Source organism: Bipolaris oryzae, assembly GCF_000523455.1.
Source record: "Bipolaris oryzae ATCC 44560 unplaced genomic scaffold scaffold_61, whole genome shotgun sequence".
In the NCBI taxonomy this organism is placed as follows: Eukaryota; Fungi; Ascomycota; class Dothideomycetes; order Pleosporales; family Pleosporaceae; genus Bipolaris; species Bipolaris oryzae.
In genome coordinates this window covers 1-19,915 of record NW_006911337.1, presented here as the reverse complement: position 1 = coordinate 19,915, position 19,915 = coordinate 1, and the positions used below count along the sequence as shown (strand labels likewise).

General features: G+C 52.7%; 8 protein-coding genes across 8 annotated transcripts; 5 read left to right on the top strand and 3 right to left on the bottom strand.

Annotated features, from left to right (window-relative positions):
• Window positions 1–70: 70 nt before the first annotated feature.
• Window positions 71–2,086, bottom strand: COCMIDRAFT_36580 (uncharacterized protein; the record flags this gene model as incomplete). Its single annotated transcript, XM_007689580.1, has 3 exons — window positions 71–1,128; window positions 1,178–2,009; window positions 2,066–2,086. 3 exons carry the CDS (start codon window positions 2,084–2,086, stop codon window positions 71–73), a joined length of 1,911 nt encoding a protein of 636 aa, XP_007687770.1.
• Window positions 2,087–2,624: 538 nt separating this feature from the next.
• On the top strand, window positions 2,625–3,074 carry COCMIDRAFT_94849 (uncharacterized protein; the record flags this gene model as incomplete). Its single annotated transcript, XM_007689594.1, has 1 exon — window positions 2,625–3,074. A coding segment is annotated over one exon (450 nt), but the record flags the coding sequence as incomplete, so codon positions are not given.
• Window positions 3,075–3,162: 88 nt separating this feature from the next.
• On the top strand, window positions 3,163–4,556 carry COCMIDRAFT_94862 (uncharacterized protein; the record flags this gene model as incomplete). The annotated part of the gene is made up of 2 exons (XM_007689593.1): window positions 3,163–3,333; window positions 3,489–4,556. 2 exons carry the CDS (start codon window positions 3,163–3,165, stop codon window positions 4,554–4,556), a joined length of 1,239 nt encoding a protein of 412 aa, XP_007687783.1.
• Window positions 4,557–5,419: 863 nt separating this feature from the next.
• Window positions 5,420–9,003, bottom strand: COCMIDRAFT_94886 (uncharacterized protein; the record flags this gene model as incomplete). The annotated part of the gene is made up of 6 exons (XM_007689592.1): window positions 5,420–5,822; window positions 5,879–6,297; window positions 6,346–6,977; window positions 7,080–7,833; window positions 7,942–8,659; window positions 8,798–9,003. 6 exons carry the CDS (start codon window positions 9,001–9,003, stop codon window positions 5,420–5,422), a joined length of 3,132 nt encoding a protein of 1,043 aa, XP_007687782.1.
• A 618-nt stretch (window positions 9,004–9,621) lies between these two features.
• On the top strand, window positions 9,622–10,492 carry COCMIDRAFT_26135 (uncharacterized protein; the record flags this gene model as incomplete). The annotated part of the gene is made up of 5 exons (XM_007689571.1): window positions 9,622–9,642; window positions 9,705–9,717; window positions 9,770–10,159; window positions 10,224–10,304; window positions 10,362–10,492. The coding sequence occupies 5 exons, from the start codon at window positions 9,622–9,624 to the stop codon at window positions 10,490–10,492; spliced, it is 636 nt and encodes a 211-aa protein (XP_007687761.1).
• A 516-nt stretch (window positions 10,493–11,008) lies between these two features.
• Window positions 11,009–12,715, bottom strand: COCMIDRAFT_26134 (uncharacterized protein; the record flags this gene model as incomplete). The annotated part of the gene is made up of 2 exons (XM_007689570.1): window positions 11,009–12,295; window positions 12,350–12,715. 2 exons carry the CDS (start codon window positions 12,713–12,715, stop codon window positions 11,009–11,011), a joined length of 1,653 nt encoding a protein of 550 aa, XP_007687760.1.
• Window positions 12,716–13,270: 555 nt separating this feature from the next.
• COCMIDRAFT_36575 (uncharacterized protein) lies at window positions 13,271–16,079 on the top strand (the record flags this gene model as incomplete). The annotated part of the gene is made up of 3 exons (XM_007689579.1): window positions 13,271–13,427; window positions 13,489–14,169; window positions 14,230–16,079. 3 exons carry the CDS (start codon window positions 13,271–13,273, stop codon window positions 16,077–16,079), a joined length of 2,688 nt encoding a protein of 895 aa, XP_007687769.1.
• Window positions 16,080–16,877: 798 nt separating this feature from the next.
• COCMIDRAFT_26132 (uncharacterized protein) lies at window positions 16,878–19,392 on the top strand (the record flags this gene model as incomplete). Its single annotated transcript, XM_007689569.1, has 5 exons — window positions 16,878–17,150; window positions 17,214–18,080; window positions 18,132–18,761; window positions 18,811–19,090; window positions 19,145–19,392. The coding sequence occupies 5 exons, from the start codon at window positions 16,878–16,880 to the stop codon at window positions 19,390–19,392; spliced, it is 2,298 nt and encodes a 765-aa protein (XP_007687759.1).
• Window positions 19,393–19,915: the final 523 nt, after the last annotated feature.

Sequence of the window (19,915 nt, the reverse complement as noted above, 5' to 3'; positions counted from 1 at the left end):
CGATCGCTCGGCCGCTTGTAGGGCTGGACAAATGACAGGGTTCGTTTATTAATGCTCGCGCTGGAGAAGATTACTTTTTCTTGCCCTTTGTCTTGTCCACCACGTCGACCCAGTTCTTGTTGACGCCTCGCTTCTCCAACGCCTTGATGATGGCGTCCTTTTGCGGGCCTTGGACCATAACCTCCATGACGGGAGCTTTGGGACTGGAACCTTGCAGTTTGTCGATACTCGTGCTGCCTGCACACGTTTTTCTCAGTTCATCGGCTAAAGGCTGAGGAGGGATGTAGTAAGATTCCAGGCCATGAACCTTTGTGACTGTTTTGTTGCCACTGCGTGTCTCGAGGATGATTTGGATCTTGGGCGGAGCGCCTGCTTTGGGCTTCGTGTCTGCGATGCTGGCATCGTTGCGAAGAATTGCGTGCAAGGGAGAGGCGGCCGCGAGCATGCGTTCTGCCAGAGCGTCTCTAGGCATGGCCCCTGATGAGAGCGCCGCGTTGTCAGCTGCCGATGAGCCCAGTAGTGCATCTGCTAGCTGGGGATTTATGCGAACAAGTCGCTTGTTCTTTTGATCAATGAGGTTCTCAGCCTCGACATATGCCAAGAGAATCTGCTTAAGCTCTGCCGGCGTGTAAAGACCTCGAGGATCCGCTTTGGAAGCAGCTAGGATAGGGGCTAATTTCTCCTTGGGTCGGAGTACAGAAACAAGCTTTAATTTCTGGCCGAGTGACGGGTCGGCGGATGGTGGTGGGGCGGCCTTATCGTTTGTACTCGTGGCAGTCGGACCGTCCTTCTTGGGTAATCTGTATGGGACAAACGACTCCAACTGGCGGTCTTTGAAATCAATATCGAGAACAACAACCTCGTTGCCGTCACGGTCCTTGGACTTTATGATGAGCTGCTTGTCAAGATATTTGAGGAACTTTCGCAGATTCTTCCAGCTGGTCTTTTTGATTTGCAAAGAGGCAGTTCGCGCAGGAGTGTAGGTGGGGAGAAAGGGCTGGACGAGTTGCGACATGACATGTGACTGAGACAGAGGGAACTCAAGTCCATAGGTAGGGTGTTGTTTGTTGTGGTCCATGTGGTAGCGCACTCCAAACAAAAAGGCATTTTTGAAGGCATCGTCGATTTCTGGGCCTGGTTAGCTGTTGGGTCTGGAGCGCGAATGCAGCGAGGGTACCTTTTGTCGTCAGCTCCTTGTCCTCGAGCGTGTCGATGAAATCAGGGTTCGAGGGTGCGTCTTCGCCCTGGACAGCGTCGAGGGTTTCGGGCGGAGAAGGGTCGGCAGGGGCAGTACCGAGTGGGATGCCGCCGTCTTGATCATCGTCGCCGTCGAGATGGATAGCGGCAGCGCGGTCCGCGAGGGATGTGTCGTGCGATGTGTCGCTGTCCCAACCTTCAATCGTGTCTGGGGGGTCGCGGCCCGGCTTGCCTGCTGCACTCCAGGACCACAGCTCGTCACCTGCCCAATGGATCGTGGATACGGCATGGCCCTTTGTACCTTGGGTACTTCCCAGAGCACTGACATCGACGATGCACTCGCCCACGGCCATGGGCACGGATGGAGCCTCGAGGCTAGCAATGGCAACAATAGCACCTTTTGTAGCATTCTTGGGGAAGGGAGGGCCTCGCTGGAGGCCGGGCGTCATCAAGTCGGCGCCCTGCTTAAGCTTGTCGACGACGAAGAGCGGGGTGTGCAGCAGGGGAACGATGGCGGGGTTGTGCCAGAGCGTGTAGACGGTGGGGTAGAGGCGGTCGCGCAGCTTGAGCCAGAGGACGCGTTGGTCGCCATCATCGTGGGCGCCGACATAGAGAGTGCCAGTGACGGTGCTGAGATCTGGGCCGGCCGTGGTGGTGAAGCGGGCAGACTGGGCATTGTCGGGCAGTATAGAGCGTCGCAGGGCGGTGAGAGCGGCGGCATCATCAGTGGGCGTGTCTATGGCAAAGTCTGCGATGATCTGGTCGGCTGTCCTGCGCCGGTCGCTCGACTTGAGCGGGGCGAGGGGCTTGATCTGGGCGTTGTCAATATGAGGGAGTGTGGATACAAGGACTGCAGGGCGAGACTTGCATTGGGTTTCTTCTTGAACATGCTCAATCAGTGGCCGTGTAATGTGTGGGCGACGAGGGGCGGCGACATGAATGCGTATGGGTATGTGTGTGTATGTGTGTGTGTGTGGCGGGGCAGGCCTGCACTGGGCAATGACGCTGTGCGGGCTGCTGCTCGCCCAGGACAAACGACGCAGGGGCAATCGACTATGCATATGCACATACGTTGAGCAGGTGCATATGTGCGGCCTGGCCTGGCAACAGAAAAAAACAAAAACACCAAGGGCGGCCCCTATACAAGCAGCGAGGCCCCCCAAATGAAGGTTGAGGAAGCAATGCCCATGACGGCCATGGCCCAATCCTGCCCTCTCCCCGCATCCCAGCAGACTGGCCAGGCCGCCGCCGTTGGCACCGAACCCATGTCGCTCATCCGCCGTGCCCCCAAGCTGGTATGTGTGTGTGCGCGTGTTATCTATGCATGGAGTAGGTTAGAGTAGGTTAGTAGGCCTGTGTAGTGGTGTATACAGAGATACGTAGTGTACAACAGGTACCACCACACCCCATGGATATGCGCTACCTGCTACCTGCACCCTCGACGCACCGTCGCCCCTGTGCCTTGTCTGTGCCTGTGCTGGTGCTGCACTCGACACGTCCACACACACTCTCTCTCCCTCTCCAACACATCGACACACACACACGCCCTTCGCCTCCGTCAGCACTGGCTTCGGCACCGAGTAAGATCACATCACGGCCAAAAACTCTGCACGCGCTGGCCCGCCCAGCCAGCCCAGCCAACCCACAGCACTAGCCCACTATGCGCACTCGGCCCCGGAGCCTCTGTGCCGTCCATCCTCCCCAACTGTCCATGGAATCATGCGGAGAAGCGGCGCCACAACAAGGCCAAACTGCACCTGTTTGCTCCTGTGCTCCCTGACTCCCTTCCCGCCCTCATAACCCCCCTCGACCCTCGCCCACCGTCGACTCGCCCTCTCCGCCTCAGCCATGGTAAAAGTGTTGAGCCCCATCTGTGAAGCCCTACGCCGCGTGACATCACTCTTCTCTTCCTCGGCTTCCGCCTCGGCTTTCCGCCTCCAAGATTGAAATTTTTACCCCAACACCATGAGCCCCCTTCCAGACATGGGCTGGCAGGAGAACCACGTCGTCCCCAAGCCCACCGACCGCGAGGAGCTCGTCCTCGAGGCCTGGGCCCAGGGCTACCTCGTCGGCTCCCTCATCATCATGGCCTTCATCACCCTCGCAAACATGCGCAGAGGCGTCTTGTTGCACAAGGTCAGTCCACTCTAAAAAAAAAGACTGCGCCCCCAAATACCTCCAGCGACTTGCTAACATTTTCCTCCAGTTAATTCTCCTCGAAGTAAGTCTTCCAGCCTTTTGATCTTGCGTCCCATTCTATAAGGCGCCCCACTGACCAATTACCCACTCAGCTCATTCTCGGCTTATGGCAAGGCTTCTGGTTATTCTTCCCCACCCCTGTTCACGCCTGGTGGCTCTCGGTTGCCGCCATCTTCCTTAATGCTTCATGGTCGCTGCACAATGTCATTGCCTGGATGAAGATCAAGCCATTTTTCTCAAAACCCACCAGCTACATCTTCATTGGCACCATCATTCTTGCCCAGCCATACTGGATCCTCGAGATTTACGCAAACTTTGCCTACTTCCACGGCGTCAACAGGCTCTTTCTCAGCACCAGGCCCTATGAGGCTCTCTGCCGCGATCCATGGTGGATTTTGACCACCGTCTACCTCTTCTGGGTCATCAAGACACAGTATGAGCTCAGCATCAAGGAAATCATACGCATCTCTCCGCGCTTCGGTATCATGCTTTTCTCCATGGTTCTCAGCATCATCTTCATCATCATGGACATATTGTCTGTCACCGGCGCGCTTTCTCTCCCCGGCCCTACCGGAATCAATCCTTTCTGGAAATTCGCCTTCGTCTTCAAGTGCTTGACCGACTCGGTAGTTCTTGACGATTTCAAGGTCGCCCTGGACCGTCTCCGCGCTTTCCGAATTAGCCGATTAGGCAGTTTCTCTGGAGACATGAGCGACAGCCGCAGCCGCAACGGCAACAACCTCGTCGCCACCTGGGAAGAGATGGAGAGGGAGGCAAATGCTCTACAAAATGTCCGCAGCCCCGATGGCGACTATATTCATCCCAGCAATTTCCCCTTCAAGCCCAAGCGCGCTCGCAGGCCACACAAGGACTCGGTCATGTTTCCAAACCAACCCGACTACCGCGACTGCAACGCCGGCCTAGACCCCGAGGACATTGTACCCAGTGCGCTAGTCGATGAGCCTACTGGGCCACTAGACAACGGACATCCCGGAAGCAAGAAACAGCATCACTTCATCGACGACATGTATGGCCCTGATGAAAGACACAGGGTCGCCGAAAACGACTACGCAGAAGCAATGAGAGATATGCATCGCGACAGTCTACTCACACCCGCACCAGCCCCTGAGTCTCCGCGGAAATTCGGGCCTCATGGTTGATGGGAGGTGCAAATTTCAATGTCACGTGACTGTCGATCGAGTCCTTGGCATCCTTCCAACCCTAACCCGCGCTCGAGTCTTGGTCCAAATCCAGTCTAGTCCGCATCTAGACATGCGCTTGTCGGCACTTCGACTCACTGGATGCCACGCCACTGGACCCGACTTGATTCTCGCCCTGCAGTCTCAGAGCGGAGCCTTAGTCCTAGCCTTTTCGCCACAGCGGCGACGAGGCAAATTTCTCAACCAGGGGAAAAAAATCAACCAACCAAGAATACAACTTGAACGACGATACACGATATTCTTCACTAGTACCGCCCCTCGAGACTGCTGCCCCCCAATACACAAACAAAGACCACCAAATGGCATATCATGCGCGTAATACCAGGCCTCGGCCCAACTGCAATCTGGCTCATTTTACTCATATACCCATTTGCTTTTTGGTTTTTCAAAATTAAGCGCATATGTCACCTTTCACACACACACAAAAAACACGCAAATATATACATGTATACATATTCTTCAGCCATACATATATATGAAAAGGCCATGTACTTTGTATCTATAAAGCTAATGTAGTTAAGCCGCATGTATTCACACACGCGAGTTGCGTACCTAGACACTAGCAAGAAAGCATAAAAGTAGAAAAGAAAGGAAGAAGGAAAAAACATGTTAAATCAATTAAACTCAATGTGCAATGCACATTTACTCAAATCTTTGAAACGAAAAGACCGAAAAAGAAAGAAAGAAAGAAAGTATCGAAAAAAGAAAAAAAGTCAAAACATGAACTGAGAAATAAAAGAAAAGGCATCTTAATGCCCCGTTTGCTCTCTCAACCGTCCCTTAACACTGACCTAACACTCCTTTTACTCTTCCATGAACCGCTCATAAAAATCAATCATACTTCCTTCACTCTCCTTTTCCAACTCTTGGACGCACTGCCTCGGCGACATGACCCGGCCAATCGTTTGCATCTCCTCTTTCCATTGCTGTACCACGCTCGCCCGGGGATCCGTATGCACTAGGTAAAAATGGCGGTAGTCGCGTCGCATGTCGACGTGCAAGCCCGCATAGTAACGCATCATGGCTAGGTTGGCTGCGGCCGGGTCGCGCTTAACGGTTTTGAAGTACGTGACTGGCTCGCTGTCTGCAATGGTGCGGCGCTCGGAGAGGATGGGGAAGTTGTCGAGGATGCGGCTGAGCGGCTCGGAGGGGTGGTCTTGCTCGATGTAGTTTGTGTCGGATAGGAGAGTGTAGAGGCGGGCACGGCTGTTGTTGGGGTTAGCTTGGGTTCGCGAAGTGAAATCATCATGGGCGAAACAAACCTTTGCATTTCTGCGTCGCCACTGTCGACCCGATCTGCATACTTCTCGCAGTAATTGATTAGATACTTCATTAGTTCTGGGCGGACACATAGACGCCAGAGCAGATTTGCGGTTTCGACCTGGCGTCCCGGATTCGGCAGACCCTTAAGCTGCTTCAATTTTTCGACTTTCGCGAGGAATAGCTCGATGATTTTCAAAGCGAGTTGTGGCTCCTTGTCAAATACCTCGTCGGTAATGTAGATGAACCCGCCGACGGGGAAGATTTCCACCGGACCATAGCCGTATACGGGTGGATCAAGTGACAAAGCAGGATCATACTCGATATCTTCTTGCACGCCAAGCGAACAGACACGAACTTCATGTTGGAGTATATCGCCCAGACCGGGCAATTCGGTGAAGTACTCGAAAGCAGCGTGTACCTGGTACAAGTTAATACAGTACTAATGCCAACCCCATGTGCAACCTACGATGATGACGCCAGACCCTCCGCTCTTGATTTCCTGCTGGAAATTCGCCCACCCGCCAGGAAAATGCATACCACTAACCTCGACATGATGCATCAGCAGCCATCGAGTGATCAACTCCAGCTCCTCCGCATGCTCTTCCGAGTGGTACACTAGGAAAGCTCGCCGATCCATCAGCTTAATCCCTCTTTCACAATTATTACTGCCAAATAATTCTTCAAAGTTGAGATCGCACACGGAGTCAATCCTCTTTAGCACCTTCCCACATGTTGCTTCGAGTGCACCAGGCTCCACAGTCTCCACAGCCTCGGGCGACTTGGGGTGAGGTACATAATCGTTTGTAGGCACCAGGGTCTCTTCTGGTGCCTCAACAGTAGCCCTAGAATCTTGCATAGTCGCCTTATCCGTAGACATATCGTTGCTACTATCTGGTAGAGGACGGTAAGAAGATCTAGCATGGCCATGCGGAGGACGGGCTGGAATTCCAGTATCATAGTGTTGGAACTGGCACTTCTCCGCAGTGTTTCGACAAATGTCATTGGCCCAGTACCAGCATGTCAAATCCTGAGGGGCCAACCTATCTACACTCTTCACTGACTTTAGTAAACCTTTTTTCCGCTCGTTGTGCGGCTTTGCTGGTGTCGATGCAGTCTCTGTTCGCTTGTTTTGCGGCTCCACCGGTTTCTGTGCACCACTTGTTCGCTCATTGTGTGGCTTCACTGGTTTTGGTGCACCACCTTTTCGCTCGCATATCGGCTTTATATTCTTGTCGATTCGAGTGGCGCTCTCGCTAGAGTGATTTTCGTTTGGTACCCAGCCGGTATTTCGGTGGGCAAAGAGACACTTGTCAGCTGGCTTAAAACAGCCAGTCTTCCCGTACAGCCAGTGGACACATGTAAGAGGTAGCCTGCGGTATTTTGGGGGTATAAAACCTCCAGCATGGCCTACGGGGTAATCATTTCCGTCTGGATCCCTGTTTCGATGCAGAAATATGCAGGTTTGTGCGGGCTTTGAACAATTGTTACTGAGCCGCCATTCAGGACACACTTGCGGGATCTTATCCACCTCCCAGGGTGCTAGAGGGACATTTTCGTCAGTCAAAATCTCGCTCGTCGAAAGCTCGCTTCTAGACCCTCGCCGTGCATCATCGCGCTCTGGACTCTTTGTACGGCTCTGGCCAACCTCGCGGCGAGCATAAGGATCATCACGTGGGAATGGAGGTTTTGGCCTGATGGTACCAGACGGGTCATTTACAATCTCGAGCGCTGCCGGATCAGGCGTGCCTTCAGCGCGCGACCGCTTTTGTGCTATTGCTCGGAAGTGTAAAGTGGAGAACGCCTTTTGGCCCTTTGTCCATTCACTACGCAACTGCACCTTTGGTTGGTTTACCACCTTTATGGCACCACTACGTTTGGCCTTGTTAGCATTTCCCTGACCAGCCGAGTTGGCCGGTCTTTCTACAGAAGCAATTGAAGTATCAGAGGCACGAGCCTTTGGTGTTGCGCTGGCAACTTTTGCTTGCTGCTTTTTGGATGTTGAAGGAGGAGCATTCGCCTCATTAGCTGACTGGGGTTTCTCTACCACAGGCGATGCTGGCACAAGCGCCGCCGTAGCCGGTTTAATGCTCTGCGAAACTGCATCTTTTAGAGGTTGAGATGGTTTCTGTAGCTCCTTGTTGGTTGCCTGCTTGGTTTGGTTTGCTTTTGCGACTGGTTCCTTGCTCACAGGTGCTGCAGTGCGTTTAGTCGGGCTGCATGGTGACTGCAATGAATTGCGTCTTGATTGGCCATCATTCGCCGAACCTTTGGTGCCAATTGAACTGTGTGTCGTCTTTTTCGAAATTTCGCCCAATTCAGCCATCATTGAATCATCGGTTAAGTCTGCCTCGGATGCTGATGATAGATCCGGCTGCACTAAAGGTAGTTTACGCGCTGTTTGAGGTTGCTTAGCTGATGATGAGCTGCGAGTACCGGCGGCAGCTTGTGGAAGGTTCTGCTTCTGCGATCGATTTGATGCGGCAAGCCCATCTTCGTCTTCGCTGTCCGACACAAAGAGTGCCGACCGTTTGTTTGACAAGGCAAGCCTCTGTCGCTTCTTGTCGCGCTTTGCTTTTCTGACCGCCCTGGCCGTTTCTGCAGCTTCAATTGCGGCATGGAAGTCGTCTATGTTCTTTCGACAATACCTGTGAAAGTGGGGTTCGCCCATAGACTTCTTACGATCATGCCATGTTTGGAGCAATGGCGGTGTCCCGGACGGAGTGTTGCCATCATCGTCAGGAATTATAAAGGCCGATAGGGGCTCCCAAGTGCCTATGAGGCTTTAGTAAATCGTCGACATGCACGTGGATGTGGGGAGGTGAGATTGCATGACAGGCCACCGCTACAAAAGATGTCGAAATACTTACATCTTCACTACTCGTCAGCCAACTTCCGACAAGGCGGAATGGTCAACTCACTCGTGAAGTGGGTAGCCATCCCATTTGGTCAGGTACTTGGTACCATGGAAGGGGGGCTGGCAAGGATCTTCATCGTCCCAAATATCCCACTTCTCAGCCAGAATCTCCTCGACTGCGTAGACTGCATCGTCAGTGGGCTCGCCCTCGGCCGTCGAGGTGATGGAAATGTCGTCGGCGTCCAAGTCTGTATCGGGTTGTGGAGACATGTGGCGGGTGGGTTCCTGATTGGTGGGGAGCCGCAACTACGAAATGCTGAAACGCTGAAACGGCACGCAGGTGATCGCTGTGTGGGTGCAATTGGCCCGGCACTAAACGGAGCACGCGGTCCTGTGCAAGGTGCAGCAGCAGTGGGCACGCGGAGAGAGAAAGCAAGAGACTATCTATGTGGCGTTTTGGGCGTTGAGCGATGAGGTGGACAAAACAAGCAAACCAAAGCCAGTACCAGACAGGCACAACCGAGAGTCCCTGCGTTGCATGCACGCACACGGCAAGTAAGGACTACGTAAGTGCATGGGGAAGGTGAAGGTCGGGAATGTCACTAGCGGCTCGCTTACCTAAGACAGGCAAGGGCTCGGGCTCGCTCGTTCGCTGGGGAGGGCGCTGGCTGGTGCTTGGTGGAGCAACTCCAGGAGGCAGCGAGATACAAGCACCTGTCCACCACCACCGGCCCCAAAACACACGCCTCTCCTGCCTAGCCTGTCCTGCTTCTGCGACTCCCTCTTGGCTCTGCCTGCTAGTCCCCTCGACCACCTCACCACCAAATCCCTCTTGTCCACCCCACCGCCCAACCGCCCACCCCATCCTCCTCCCCGCCCACGGTCATAATGGCCAACGACGAATATGACGTGAGTGCCCGTCCGCCTGCAGTCGACAGTCTACCGCATCTGCTGACCGCCCGCCTACACAGTTCCTCTTCAAGGGTACCTCCAGGCCCCGTCATCGTCCTTAGACTGCCCCGCTAACCCCCCGCAGTGGTGCTCATCGGAGACTCTGGCGTCGGTAAATCCAACCTTTTGAGCCGTTTCACGCGCAACGAGTTCAACCTCGACTCAAAGTCGACCATCGGTGTCGAGTTTGCGACCCGTTCCATTCAAGTTGACGCCAAGACGATCAAGGCCCAGATTTGGGATACTGCCGGCCAGGAGCGTTACCGCGCCATCACCTCCGCATACTACCGTGGCGCAGTCGGCGCTCTGCTCGTCTACGACATCAGCAAGCACCAGACATACGAGAACGTCACCAGGTGGCTCAAGGAGCTGCGCGACCATGCCGACTCCAACATTGTCATTATGCTCGTCGGTAACAAGAGCGATTTGAGGCATCTGCGGGCAGTGCCAACTGAGGAGGCTAAGCAGTTTGCGAGTGCGTTTACCTGATATGCGGCTTTTGTGTGTTCAATCACATTCATACTAACCACTATTTGCAGGCGAGAACAACCTTTCGTTCATTGAGACGTCCGCCTTGGACGCCAGCAACGTCGAGCTTGCTTTCCAGAACATTCTCACAGGTAGGCGGCCCCCCACCAAGCAGCTCCGAGAAGCATTGCCACTAACCTAACTCCCAGAAATCTACCGCATCGTCTCAAGCAAAGCTCTTGACCAGGGCGAAGGCAGTGGTCCCGTCCTTGGCAACGACCGCAAGGTGCTCGAAATCAGCAAGTCGGCCGACGCAGAGCAGAAGAAGGGATGCTGCTAGACGAACAACCCACCAGCCCAAACAGCAATGCTCCGCCCACACTGTCTCTGGCCCTGGCCCTGGCTGCTTCTGCGTGGCGCATGTTGTTTTGATCGGGACAAGGACGGTGCGCTCCCACGGCGGGCGATACCATGAATGCAATGTGCTACACGAGTCACGCAAATGCCCTCCAATTGGCGTCCAGGAAGTCCCTCGCTTTTTACATGTGCTTTGTGTCTCTGCTTGCTTTCTGTTCGGTTAAAGGTGTCTTGGAGGGGAAGGGGAGGTCTCGATACTTGGTTTTGCCCTGCCGCAAGGCCATGCTTTTATCATGTTTGGATGCGGAAGACGATAATGGAATTGACTGATGTGTATCTAACGTCTTATGCAATGACACTTCATGTTAGATTCTTTTTTTGCGGGTTCCACAAACATACCATGTCACAATCACTATTTGGAGGGAGAGAGATATTCTTGTCCGAGAGAAAGGGAAAATGCAAAATGTCTATTGATCTGGGTATGTATGCTTATCATGCCTCATGAAACGCCTATACTCTTTCTACTGCCATTCATATCGTTAGGTCGCCACGTTTCTTCTGCCTTTGTCCCAGGAGGCAGACACTGTGCGCTCTGCTCAGACGTTCGTCTGTACGGCGACCCGCCTAGGCTATCATCTCTCTTCTCGTCCCTCGACTCGGAAATGCCTGCCATAGGATACATTCCCGTTCCGGACATGGGCGTCGGACTAGCCGTGAATGCCGCTCGAGACTTGACATCAGTCGCAAGCGGGAGTAAGGTACCATGGTCCTTGGACTTGAGCGCTTTTGCGCGCTTGTCCGCCCTGGCGGAATCGTGCGTACGGTCGTAGAGATACAGGCCGACGAAGGTGAGTACGAAACCGAATGCCTGTACTTTAGTCATTGGTTTTCCGAACCAGACAATGGCGAAGACGATGACGAAGACGCGCTTGATTAGACTTGCGACGGAGTACGTGACGGGGGAAACCATAGATAGGAGCACAAAAGCTACTATGTTTTGTCCAAAGTGGAATGTTCCGTTGAAGATAAACTCGATGAATAGTCTTCCATGGTCTAAAGCGTCGGGGTGATCTGACAGTTCGATCGAGGCATCGTGTAGAAAGTCAAAGATGAGCGTGAAGCCCTCGGACCACAACCACAACGGGAGGGTAAAGAGGAACGCAAGTCCAGAGGAGTAGCAGAGCAGATTGAGCTTGTCCGGCTTGGTAAATCGGTTGGGCGGGAGCCCGTCTTTCTCTGCGGCCGCGGCATCGTTGAAGATTTGCTTCGAGACAATGTTCTGCACGACGAAGAGGATCGCGCTGGCGAAAGCGGAAATCAGGCCGATGAAGTTGGCGTTGAAGTCCGCCGAGCACGCTAGAACCACACCCAGAGTGAGTGGTATCAGTGAGAGATAGGTAGGTAGCGAGTACTGGATCTTGAAAAAGATGCTGTATGCCATAACAGTCAAGAGTGGCGAAAGTCCTTTGATAGTATGCACGAGCGAGACTGGTATTCTCGACGTAGCGTCCGCGCTCAGTATATGCCCACCAATTTGAAAGCACGTCAGGGGCAGCGTAGCCATGACCAGTTCCCTAGAGGGCGGGCGGATTCCATATTTCAAAAAGGGCATTGTCTGTTTCAAGCGAGGAAACTTCCTGGCCAGCATGCCGAGTATCAGACACCAGCCAGATACAAACGCAAACTGCACAGTCGTGAGGGTTATAGGTTTGGGCAGCGCGGTAAGAATGGCCTTGGAGGACATGTTTGTGAAGATGGACGTCATGTACCAGGCGGCACACAGCAACTGCGCCTCGAGTTAGCGTTGCGTCATGTGTACCCTGTGCGTGGGAAAGCATACAATGAGCTTTGGCGAGAGTGGTGCCTTGAGCGCATCGGCAATCTCGTGGGCATTCTGGCTGACGCTGCCCTTGCGCGTGCGTATGGTCTTGAAGGCCTCGCTCAAGCTCTTCTGGCGCCCGTGTCTGGTCGAGGGGCCGGACATCGAAGTACTCATTCCGCCAAACCTCGCCTCTTTGCGTGGCTGCCACCGATCTGCGGGCATCGTGCTGCCGTTGATTTGAGTTGCAGGGTTGGGACTAGCGGACCGCGACGAGCTGAGGCCGTAGCCATGGTCTTCCTCGGGCATAGGCATGAGATCGGGTTGGAAGGCGGGAAATTTGAAGGTAGCATTGGGACTGGGGTCCCGCGCCGATGGGGGCGACATGGCGACTGCGGAGCAAAGCGTCGTCGAGGGGAGTGAGGGGGTTTATCGTGAATGAGTTGGTTACGCCATGGGTGGTGAAAGGGAACCAAGTGTCGGGGTTACAGACTGTAGGGAGCACAATGCTGATTACATGTACAAGACGCCAAAAGCCGCGGGGCCTTGTAACGGTAGCGAGGGGCGTGTACCAGGGATTTGGGCGGAGAATTGTCCCAAGAATAGGACGCGGTGTTAGAAAACAAGCGTCGCAATGGGTCCGTAATTAGCGGAGAATTGTCTGGCTAGCGTTCGTGATCCTATCGACACGCGTCCAAAAGCGGTTCGGCTGATGACCGGGGCAAAGTGACAGGGGGGCCGGTAGACAGGCGATTGCTTGGCTATGCGCCACCACCACCACGGCTCGTCAGCCAAGCTCCGTTGATAGAGCCGCCAACGTCTGCGTGGCTTGGTCTTGCCTGCTGCAGAGGCATCAATTGTACTTGGAAAGAAGAGAAAAAGAGCAGGAAACTCCCTTTCTGGTCTATTTCGATTGCATCGAGCAACTCCAGCAGTCATACCATGTTCATGAAGTCGAATCGACTGTCGTCATCGGTTTTGCTTTCCTCATTCTTACTCGTGTTCCAGTGGCCACTAGCTACACGAGCACAAGGCGTCTCCATGTTGTCCTTCGGTGAAACATGGCACATTCTTGGGCCTTTCCAGATTGGGACCAGAGGCACGTCATGAATGAGCACGCCAGCTTGAAAACATCCCCCCACCTACTAACAACTTCCCAGAGGCTTCTTGGGGTGCAGATCCACTAGAATATGCTGGTGGCTTTAGAAACCTCACTTATAATCCAGGCGCAACATTTCCTAGTGCCCTACCAGCGAATGGAACTGCGTCGTGGAACATCACCAAGGCTAAGCAGACCCTAAGCACTGCTGGCTCGGCTAATGCATCTCTGAGCATCAGCTACTCAAATGTCGACTGGGACTTCTTGAAAGTTGTTTACGGATGGGCTGCCGTCCAATATCAGGCTTGGGTGCGCGGCGAGATTGTCGTGGGTGGGAATGCCACTCAATCTGTCATCTTACACACAGACTCTATCCTAGAGTACTGGATCGACGACAAGCATTACTTCGGGGGCGACTACTACAGCTTCCGGCATGCGCCTCCTGTGTTGCATCTTACGCCTGGCTCACACAAAATTGACATCCGTCTGGTCCGCGACGTAAGGGCCTTTGGAGGTATTCTAGCACCAACAATTGACGTTGTAGTCGACATACGACAAGTCACTGCGTCACTCGAACTTGCGAAGCCTGGAATCCTGATGTCTGATGTCATAAATGGAAGACCCGCGTCTACTATCGGGTCGGTATCCTTGAGGAATAGCGGGCAGGAGGACATTGAGATCTTGGGCATCCAACGGTCCACTGCCAGCTCTCAAATGCCATTTGTGGAGAGAGATATGATTGGTCAGACTCCTTTTAAAGTAGACTTAGACGTCGCTGACCAGGGGGACCGCATGTCCTCAGATAATCAACGCACCTTACCCATGACCATAGTTGCTGGTCAAACGAGGCCCGTGTCATTCGATATCCTTCCAGTAGCCAGCAATACGTCTACCGCGGATTATGAGATAAAATACAGGAAAGTTGGCAGCACTCACTCTTCGACAATCTGTGCTTCCCAGCCCTTTAACCACGTAGATCTTTATGCGCCCCATAAGATTACATATCTCCATCCAGGGGGCATGGTATCTTACGCTATGCTTCGGCCTCCTGCCAAGAACGCAAATTGCTCATCTAATCGCTTGAAACTACCAGTTCTTCTGCAGCTTCATGGAGCGGGAGTTGAAGCTGATAACCCCATGGTATATCATGCACTGGACCCCGTGTCAGACCTTTGCGCGTGGGTGTTATTCCCAACAGGCGTTACTACATGGTCCAGCGATGACTGGCACAACTGGGGCTTTACTGATGTGGAAGCAGCTATCGCAGCTATTTCAGATTGGATTGAAAATAATAAATGGACCGGCCCCGGCGTTGATGCGGATCGTTGGATAGTCTCGGGTCACTCTAATGGCGGCCAAGGAACTTGGTTCGCCTTGACACATCGTCCAGACAAGGTGCTAGCTGCGGCTCCAGTATCTGGATACAGTAGTATCCAGAAGTATGTCCCATATGAGCTTTGGCAGGGCGCAGACCCCAGACGCAAAGAGATGATAAGCGCATCCCTAAACAGTTATCGTCATGAATTGCTCATGCCGAACGTGCGAGGCATTCCTATCCAGCAGCAGCATGGCGGGATTGATGACAATGTACCAGCATATAATTCGCGCCTCCTAGCACAACAGATCCATCAGGAGAACGCCAACTCGAGTTTCAATGAGGTTGTTGGCTTCAGTCATTGGTGGGATGGTGTCATGACTACTCCCCAATTAGTCAGCTTCTACTACAGCCAGACAAATAGCGAGGACGTCATACCACGAAAACTGAAGCAATTCAGCTTCCTCGTTGGCGATCCAGGAGACATGGGTAGCAAAGGGGGGATCAGAGTGAAACATTTAGAGGACCCAGGACGATACGGAAGAGTCAGTGTTCGAGGGAACATTATCAAGACCTCGAATGTACAAGATCTTGAATTCGATATTGCTCTTTGGAAGGAGTCGGTAACCATTGACCAGAAAAGGATTGGACTCCCAGGTACGCCAAGTCCAGGAGAGGCAGTAGTCAGTGTCTACAAATCGGCCGACGGTTGGACACTGGGTCCAGCTGGGAAAGAAACCAGGAGCCTCCAACGAAATGGTCGCCAGCTGGGTTCCATGACTGCTGTTCTGCGTACACAAGGCTCTTTCATCATTCGTCATTCAGGGTCTATGGCCACATCGCATATCGCCTTGCAGGTTTCCCGTAATCTCCACCAATACTTCAAAGCAGACACGCAAATTCTCCCATCTGTATCAAATTCTATCCCTCCAGATTCCTCTGGAAACGTCATTACTCTGGGTATCGCCAGTAGTCTCCCGCCATTCCAGTCTAGCTTTCCTATCTATGTCAGTGAATCTGGAGTCATTGTTCGCGATTATCGTGGTCAGGAACACCAGTATGGGGAGGAGGCCAGTGGTGCTGCGTTCCTTCGCCCCCTCGAAGGCGAACGACTGGAATTGGTGCTCTGGGGTTCTGATGAGGCAGGACTGCAGCAGGCGGCACGGATTCTGCCCATTATGACAGGCGTGGGACAACCAGACTTTGTAATTTTTGGTAAAAGTGCAAAGTGGAAGGGTATTGAAGGTGTGCTGGCTATGGGCTTCTTTGACTCTAACTGGGAGATTACACCGGCTAGTGTCATTGACAGTGACATTGGCACATATCAGGCTGATTAGGCATATTTCTAAGACCATGGACTGTGCGTATACTTGGGCAGTTACATCTTTATTGTTGTTGTCTTTACTTTCTTCTTCCATCAACTAAAAGTAATTCCTAGATTACGAAGACCGTCTCTTCATTCAAACCGAATTTTTTTTTGAACTTCTATATCACAGAAAGGAATCTTCGGGTTTCAGCGCTAAAGAAGCTCTCTTAATTTCTCCTTGTTTGACCACTGCACTAATTCTGAGCCAAAAAATGTATCTAGCCACCCCAGAGAACCAATGTATAGCCAACACAACAATTGTCGTTGTCTTCGCTACTGGAGATTCCATAAGCACTTGGACGGCAAGACTGGCACAGATTATACTCTTGGCATGGAGTGAAAGTGAATGCGGAAAATCCCGCCATGACGCGCCTGCCTTCGCACTCACTGCGACTGATTTAAACGCTCTTCTCTCGCCGCCACCCCACCTTCTTCTTTTTGCTGTGGCTTCCCCGTCCCCCTCCTTCCTTTTGTGCCACCATTACTCTCTCTCTCTCTTTGTCTCGGCACCTTCTGCCACCTAATCTGTGTACATTTGAGTTCATCGTCGCTTCTGTATCTACCTTGGCCATATACGACGCCGCCCAAGCCTCAACAGGCATCTGTCCTGCATCTTATCTGCACATTTGCCCCCATTACCCCAGATTTGCTTCCCCACCACCACCACCTTTCGGAACCGCAGTGTTGTCCCTGTACAGCCTGCATACTACGTGAGCTTTCTAGATTTATACCATCTAATCCGCCGCACACAAGTTCAAGTGCCGCGGCCATGAGCTTCAATATCGCGTCCGACGGCTCGCCTACACCTCGCAAGGGTCCCACCCGGTTCCCGGTACCAGGGGACCTCAAAATCGACACTTCACCCGAGGCTTTGGGTCAGGCGGTAGGCAACTTGAGTCTAGGCGGCTATCCATATGCTTTGCAACGCGTGTTTGGCTCGGCATTGACTTCCAATACACAGGGCTTCAAGCGATCACTTGGACCTTCTGCCCTGGGCAATCGACCGCTTCTGGAACCACACAATCCGCTCGATGGTTACAAGGTTCGTGGTGCTCATACTTGCCCCTTGGCGCATCAACTGTACTAATAAATATCATATATGCAGAAGTCCAGCACAGAAGCCGATGAGGATCGAGCCATAGTGGACTCAATGTTGCAGCGCTTCAACAGGCACTCTCCTCTCCATGATCCGTATAGTTCTTCTAGCGGCTCTGTTTCCCTTACTCCAGCCACGGAAGATTTCACGTCCACGCCACCCACGGAGATGGAAAACTCGGTTGTCCTTGTCGAAGCTGTCGAGTTACAGAAGCTGAAGCTTGAGCTACAGGAAGCTCGCAACGAAGTCAATCGCGTGAACCAAGAGATGCACAGCCAAAATGTAGCCCGATCAACCATGGAGCACCTCACCCAATCGTCTGAGCCTGATTATGGCTACTCAGACGACGTCACCGAGCAGACTCTTGCAACCCTACAGAACAAGTTCAACGCCTCGACCCAAGGCACCTACGGCTGGGGCAATGGGTCTGCTCGTCCAGCTCACGTGGGCAGTAATGGATTCGGAGCCCCCTATCCGACCCAGGCACAAATACAGACCCGATCACAGCCCTCACAGTCAAGCTATCGTCGTACTGGCTACTTGAATGAACCTACTCACTTTCCGCTCGACCAAAGCTTCCGCAGCACCAGCAGGGCAAGCAACGTTAGCAACGTGATGAATAGCGGTATGTCTAATAGTGTGTATACTGGCTCTAGCAATGGTATGGGTGTGGGCATGGGTGTGAGCAACAACTTGAGCAACCCGCCTACTCGTCCAAGCTCCGCATTTGATCCAGGATACAACCAATACGCTCTGCCGCCAATGTATCCTATTGGTCACCCGACTCCAATCGGCACCATTTCCAGCAACTTATCTGCGGACGCGAACGAGTTCAACTTCACCAATAACATGGGATCTTCCCCATGGAATACACAGGTTAGTCTTCGATTGTTCTCATACCCGGATTCTGAACTGACAATTGCTCAGGCCCAACCCGAGACTGGCACTACCCAGTACGTTCCTCCTGTCGAGCCTATGAACTACCGTCGTCTGCTAGACCGCAACATGAGCTGCAACTGGAAGTATATTGTTGACAAGATCATCTGCAACAACGATCAGCAAGCTTCCATCTTTCTCCAACAGAAGCTCAAGGTGGGCACTCCAGAACAAAAGTATGAAATCGTCGAAGCGATCATTTCCCAAGCGTATGCTTTGATGATCAACCGGTTCGGCAACTTCCTTGTTCAGCGCTGCTTCGAACATGGTACACACGATCAGGTAATTGCCATTGCTCAAGCTATCCGCGGCAACACTCTTGCGCTGAGCATGGATGCTTTCGGTTGCCACGTTATCCAGAAAGCCTTCGACTGCGTTCCCGAGGAGTACAAGGCAACCATGGTCCATGAGCTTCTCCGTCGCATTCCAGAGACCGTAATCCATCGCTATGCTTGCCATGTCTGGCAGAAGTTATTCGAGCTTCGCTGGAGCGACTCTCCGCCCCAGATCATGCGCTATGTCAATGAAGCCCTTCGCGGTATGTGGCATGAGGTTGCATTGGGCGAGACCGGAAGTCTTGTTGTACAGAACATCTTTGAGAACTGTCTCGAAGAAGACAAGGTATTTGCTCACGATACATGTGATATGTTAATCCTACTGACCATTGTAGCGCCCCTGCATCAATGAGGTATTGGCCAGCATCGATGTGATTGCACATGGACAGTTTGGAAACTGGTGCATTCAGCACATCTGTGAGCATGGCGCGCCCGCTGATCGTAGTCGTGCAATCGAGCACATTCTTCGCTTTAGCACGGAGTACAGCATGGATCAGTATGCTTCTAAAGTCATCGAGAAATGCCTCAAGATTGGCGGCAGCGAGTTTCTGGACCGTTATCTCGACCGTGTTTGCGAGGCTCGCCCTGACCGTCCACGTATGCCTTTGATTGACAGTAAGTGACGATCTCTGTGCTCGGTCAATGCAAGAGAGGCTAATTTCGAGACAGTTGCGGGTGATCAGTTCGGCAACTATCTCATCCAGTACATCTTGACCAATAGCAGCTCCCAGCATCGCGAGCTTGTCGGTGGCCACATTCGGAAGCACATGGTTTCACTTCGCGGTTCCAAGTACGGCTCCCGTGTCGCGATGCTTTGCTGCAACCCCGCCCTTACCACGCGCCCCGGGCCCCCAGCTGGTATGCTTCCACGCTACGGCAACCCGACGTCGCGACCCACTTTTGGCTCTTTTCGGTAGATGTCAAGTCTGGGGCTCCAGACATCGCCGCCCACATACGTACCGTTGGGTATCATCAGCTTGTGCACCCCTCGCTCTCAATCTCGAAGAAGGTCTCGTGGATATGCCCAAAAGCTAAGATCAATGTCGAAAAAATTGTCAGATCGATTGGCTTAAGATGAGCACACTGAGCATGAATTGCTTTCTCCTGACACAACATCGCTTGGTGGATATAGTTTATTGACCTACATGACTTTTCTTGTTTATCCTGACATTTTCATTAGTCGTGACGGCTTTGGTCAGATCAGCGAGGGAAGTCAGGGGCGATATGACGAGCAGCGAACTGGATTGTGCGTACATAGTTATACTTCTTAATAAGCAGACTGATTAACGTGTTTTATCAGTAAGCGGCCCACATCAGTAAGTGGCCCACCCCACCAAACTTGACGCGGCTCTTTGCGCAATTGCTCTACAACAACGCAATAATATTAGATAGAAATAAGAGGTATTATTCTTTATCTAGATTTACATGAAGTCCGAGTAT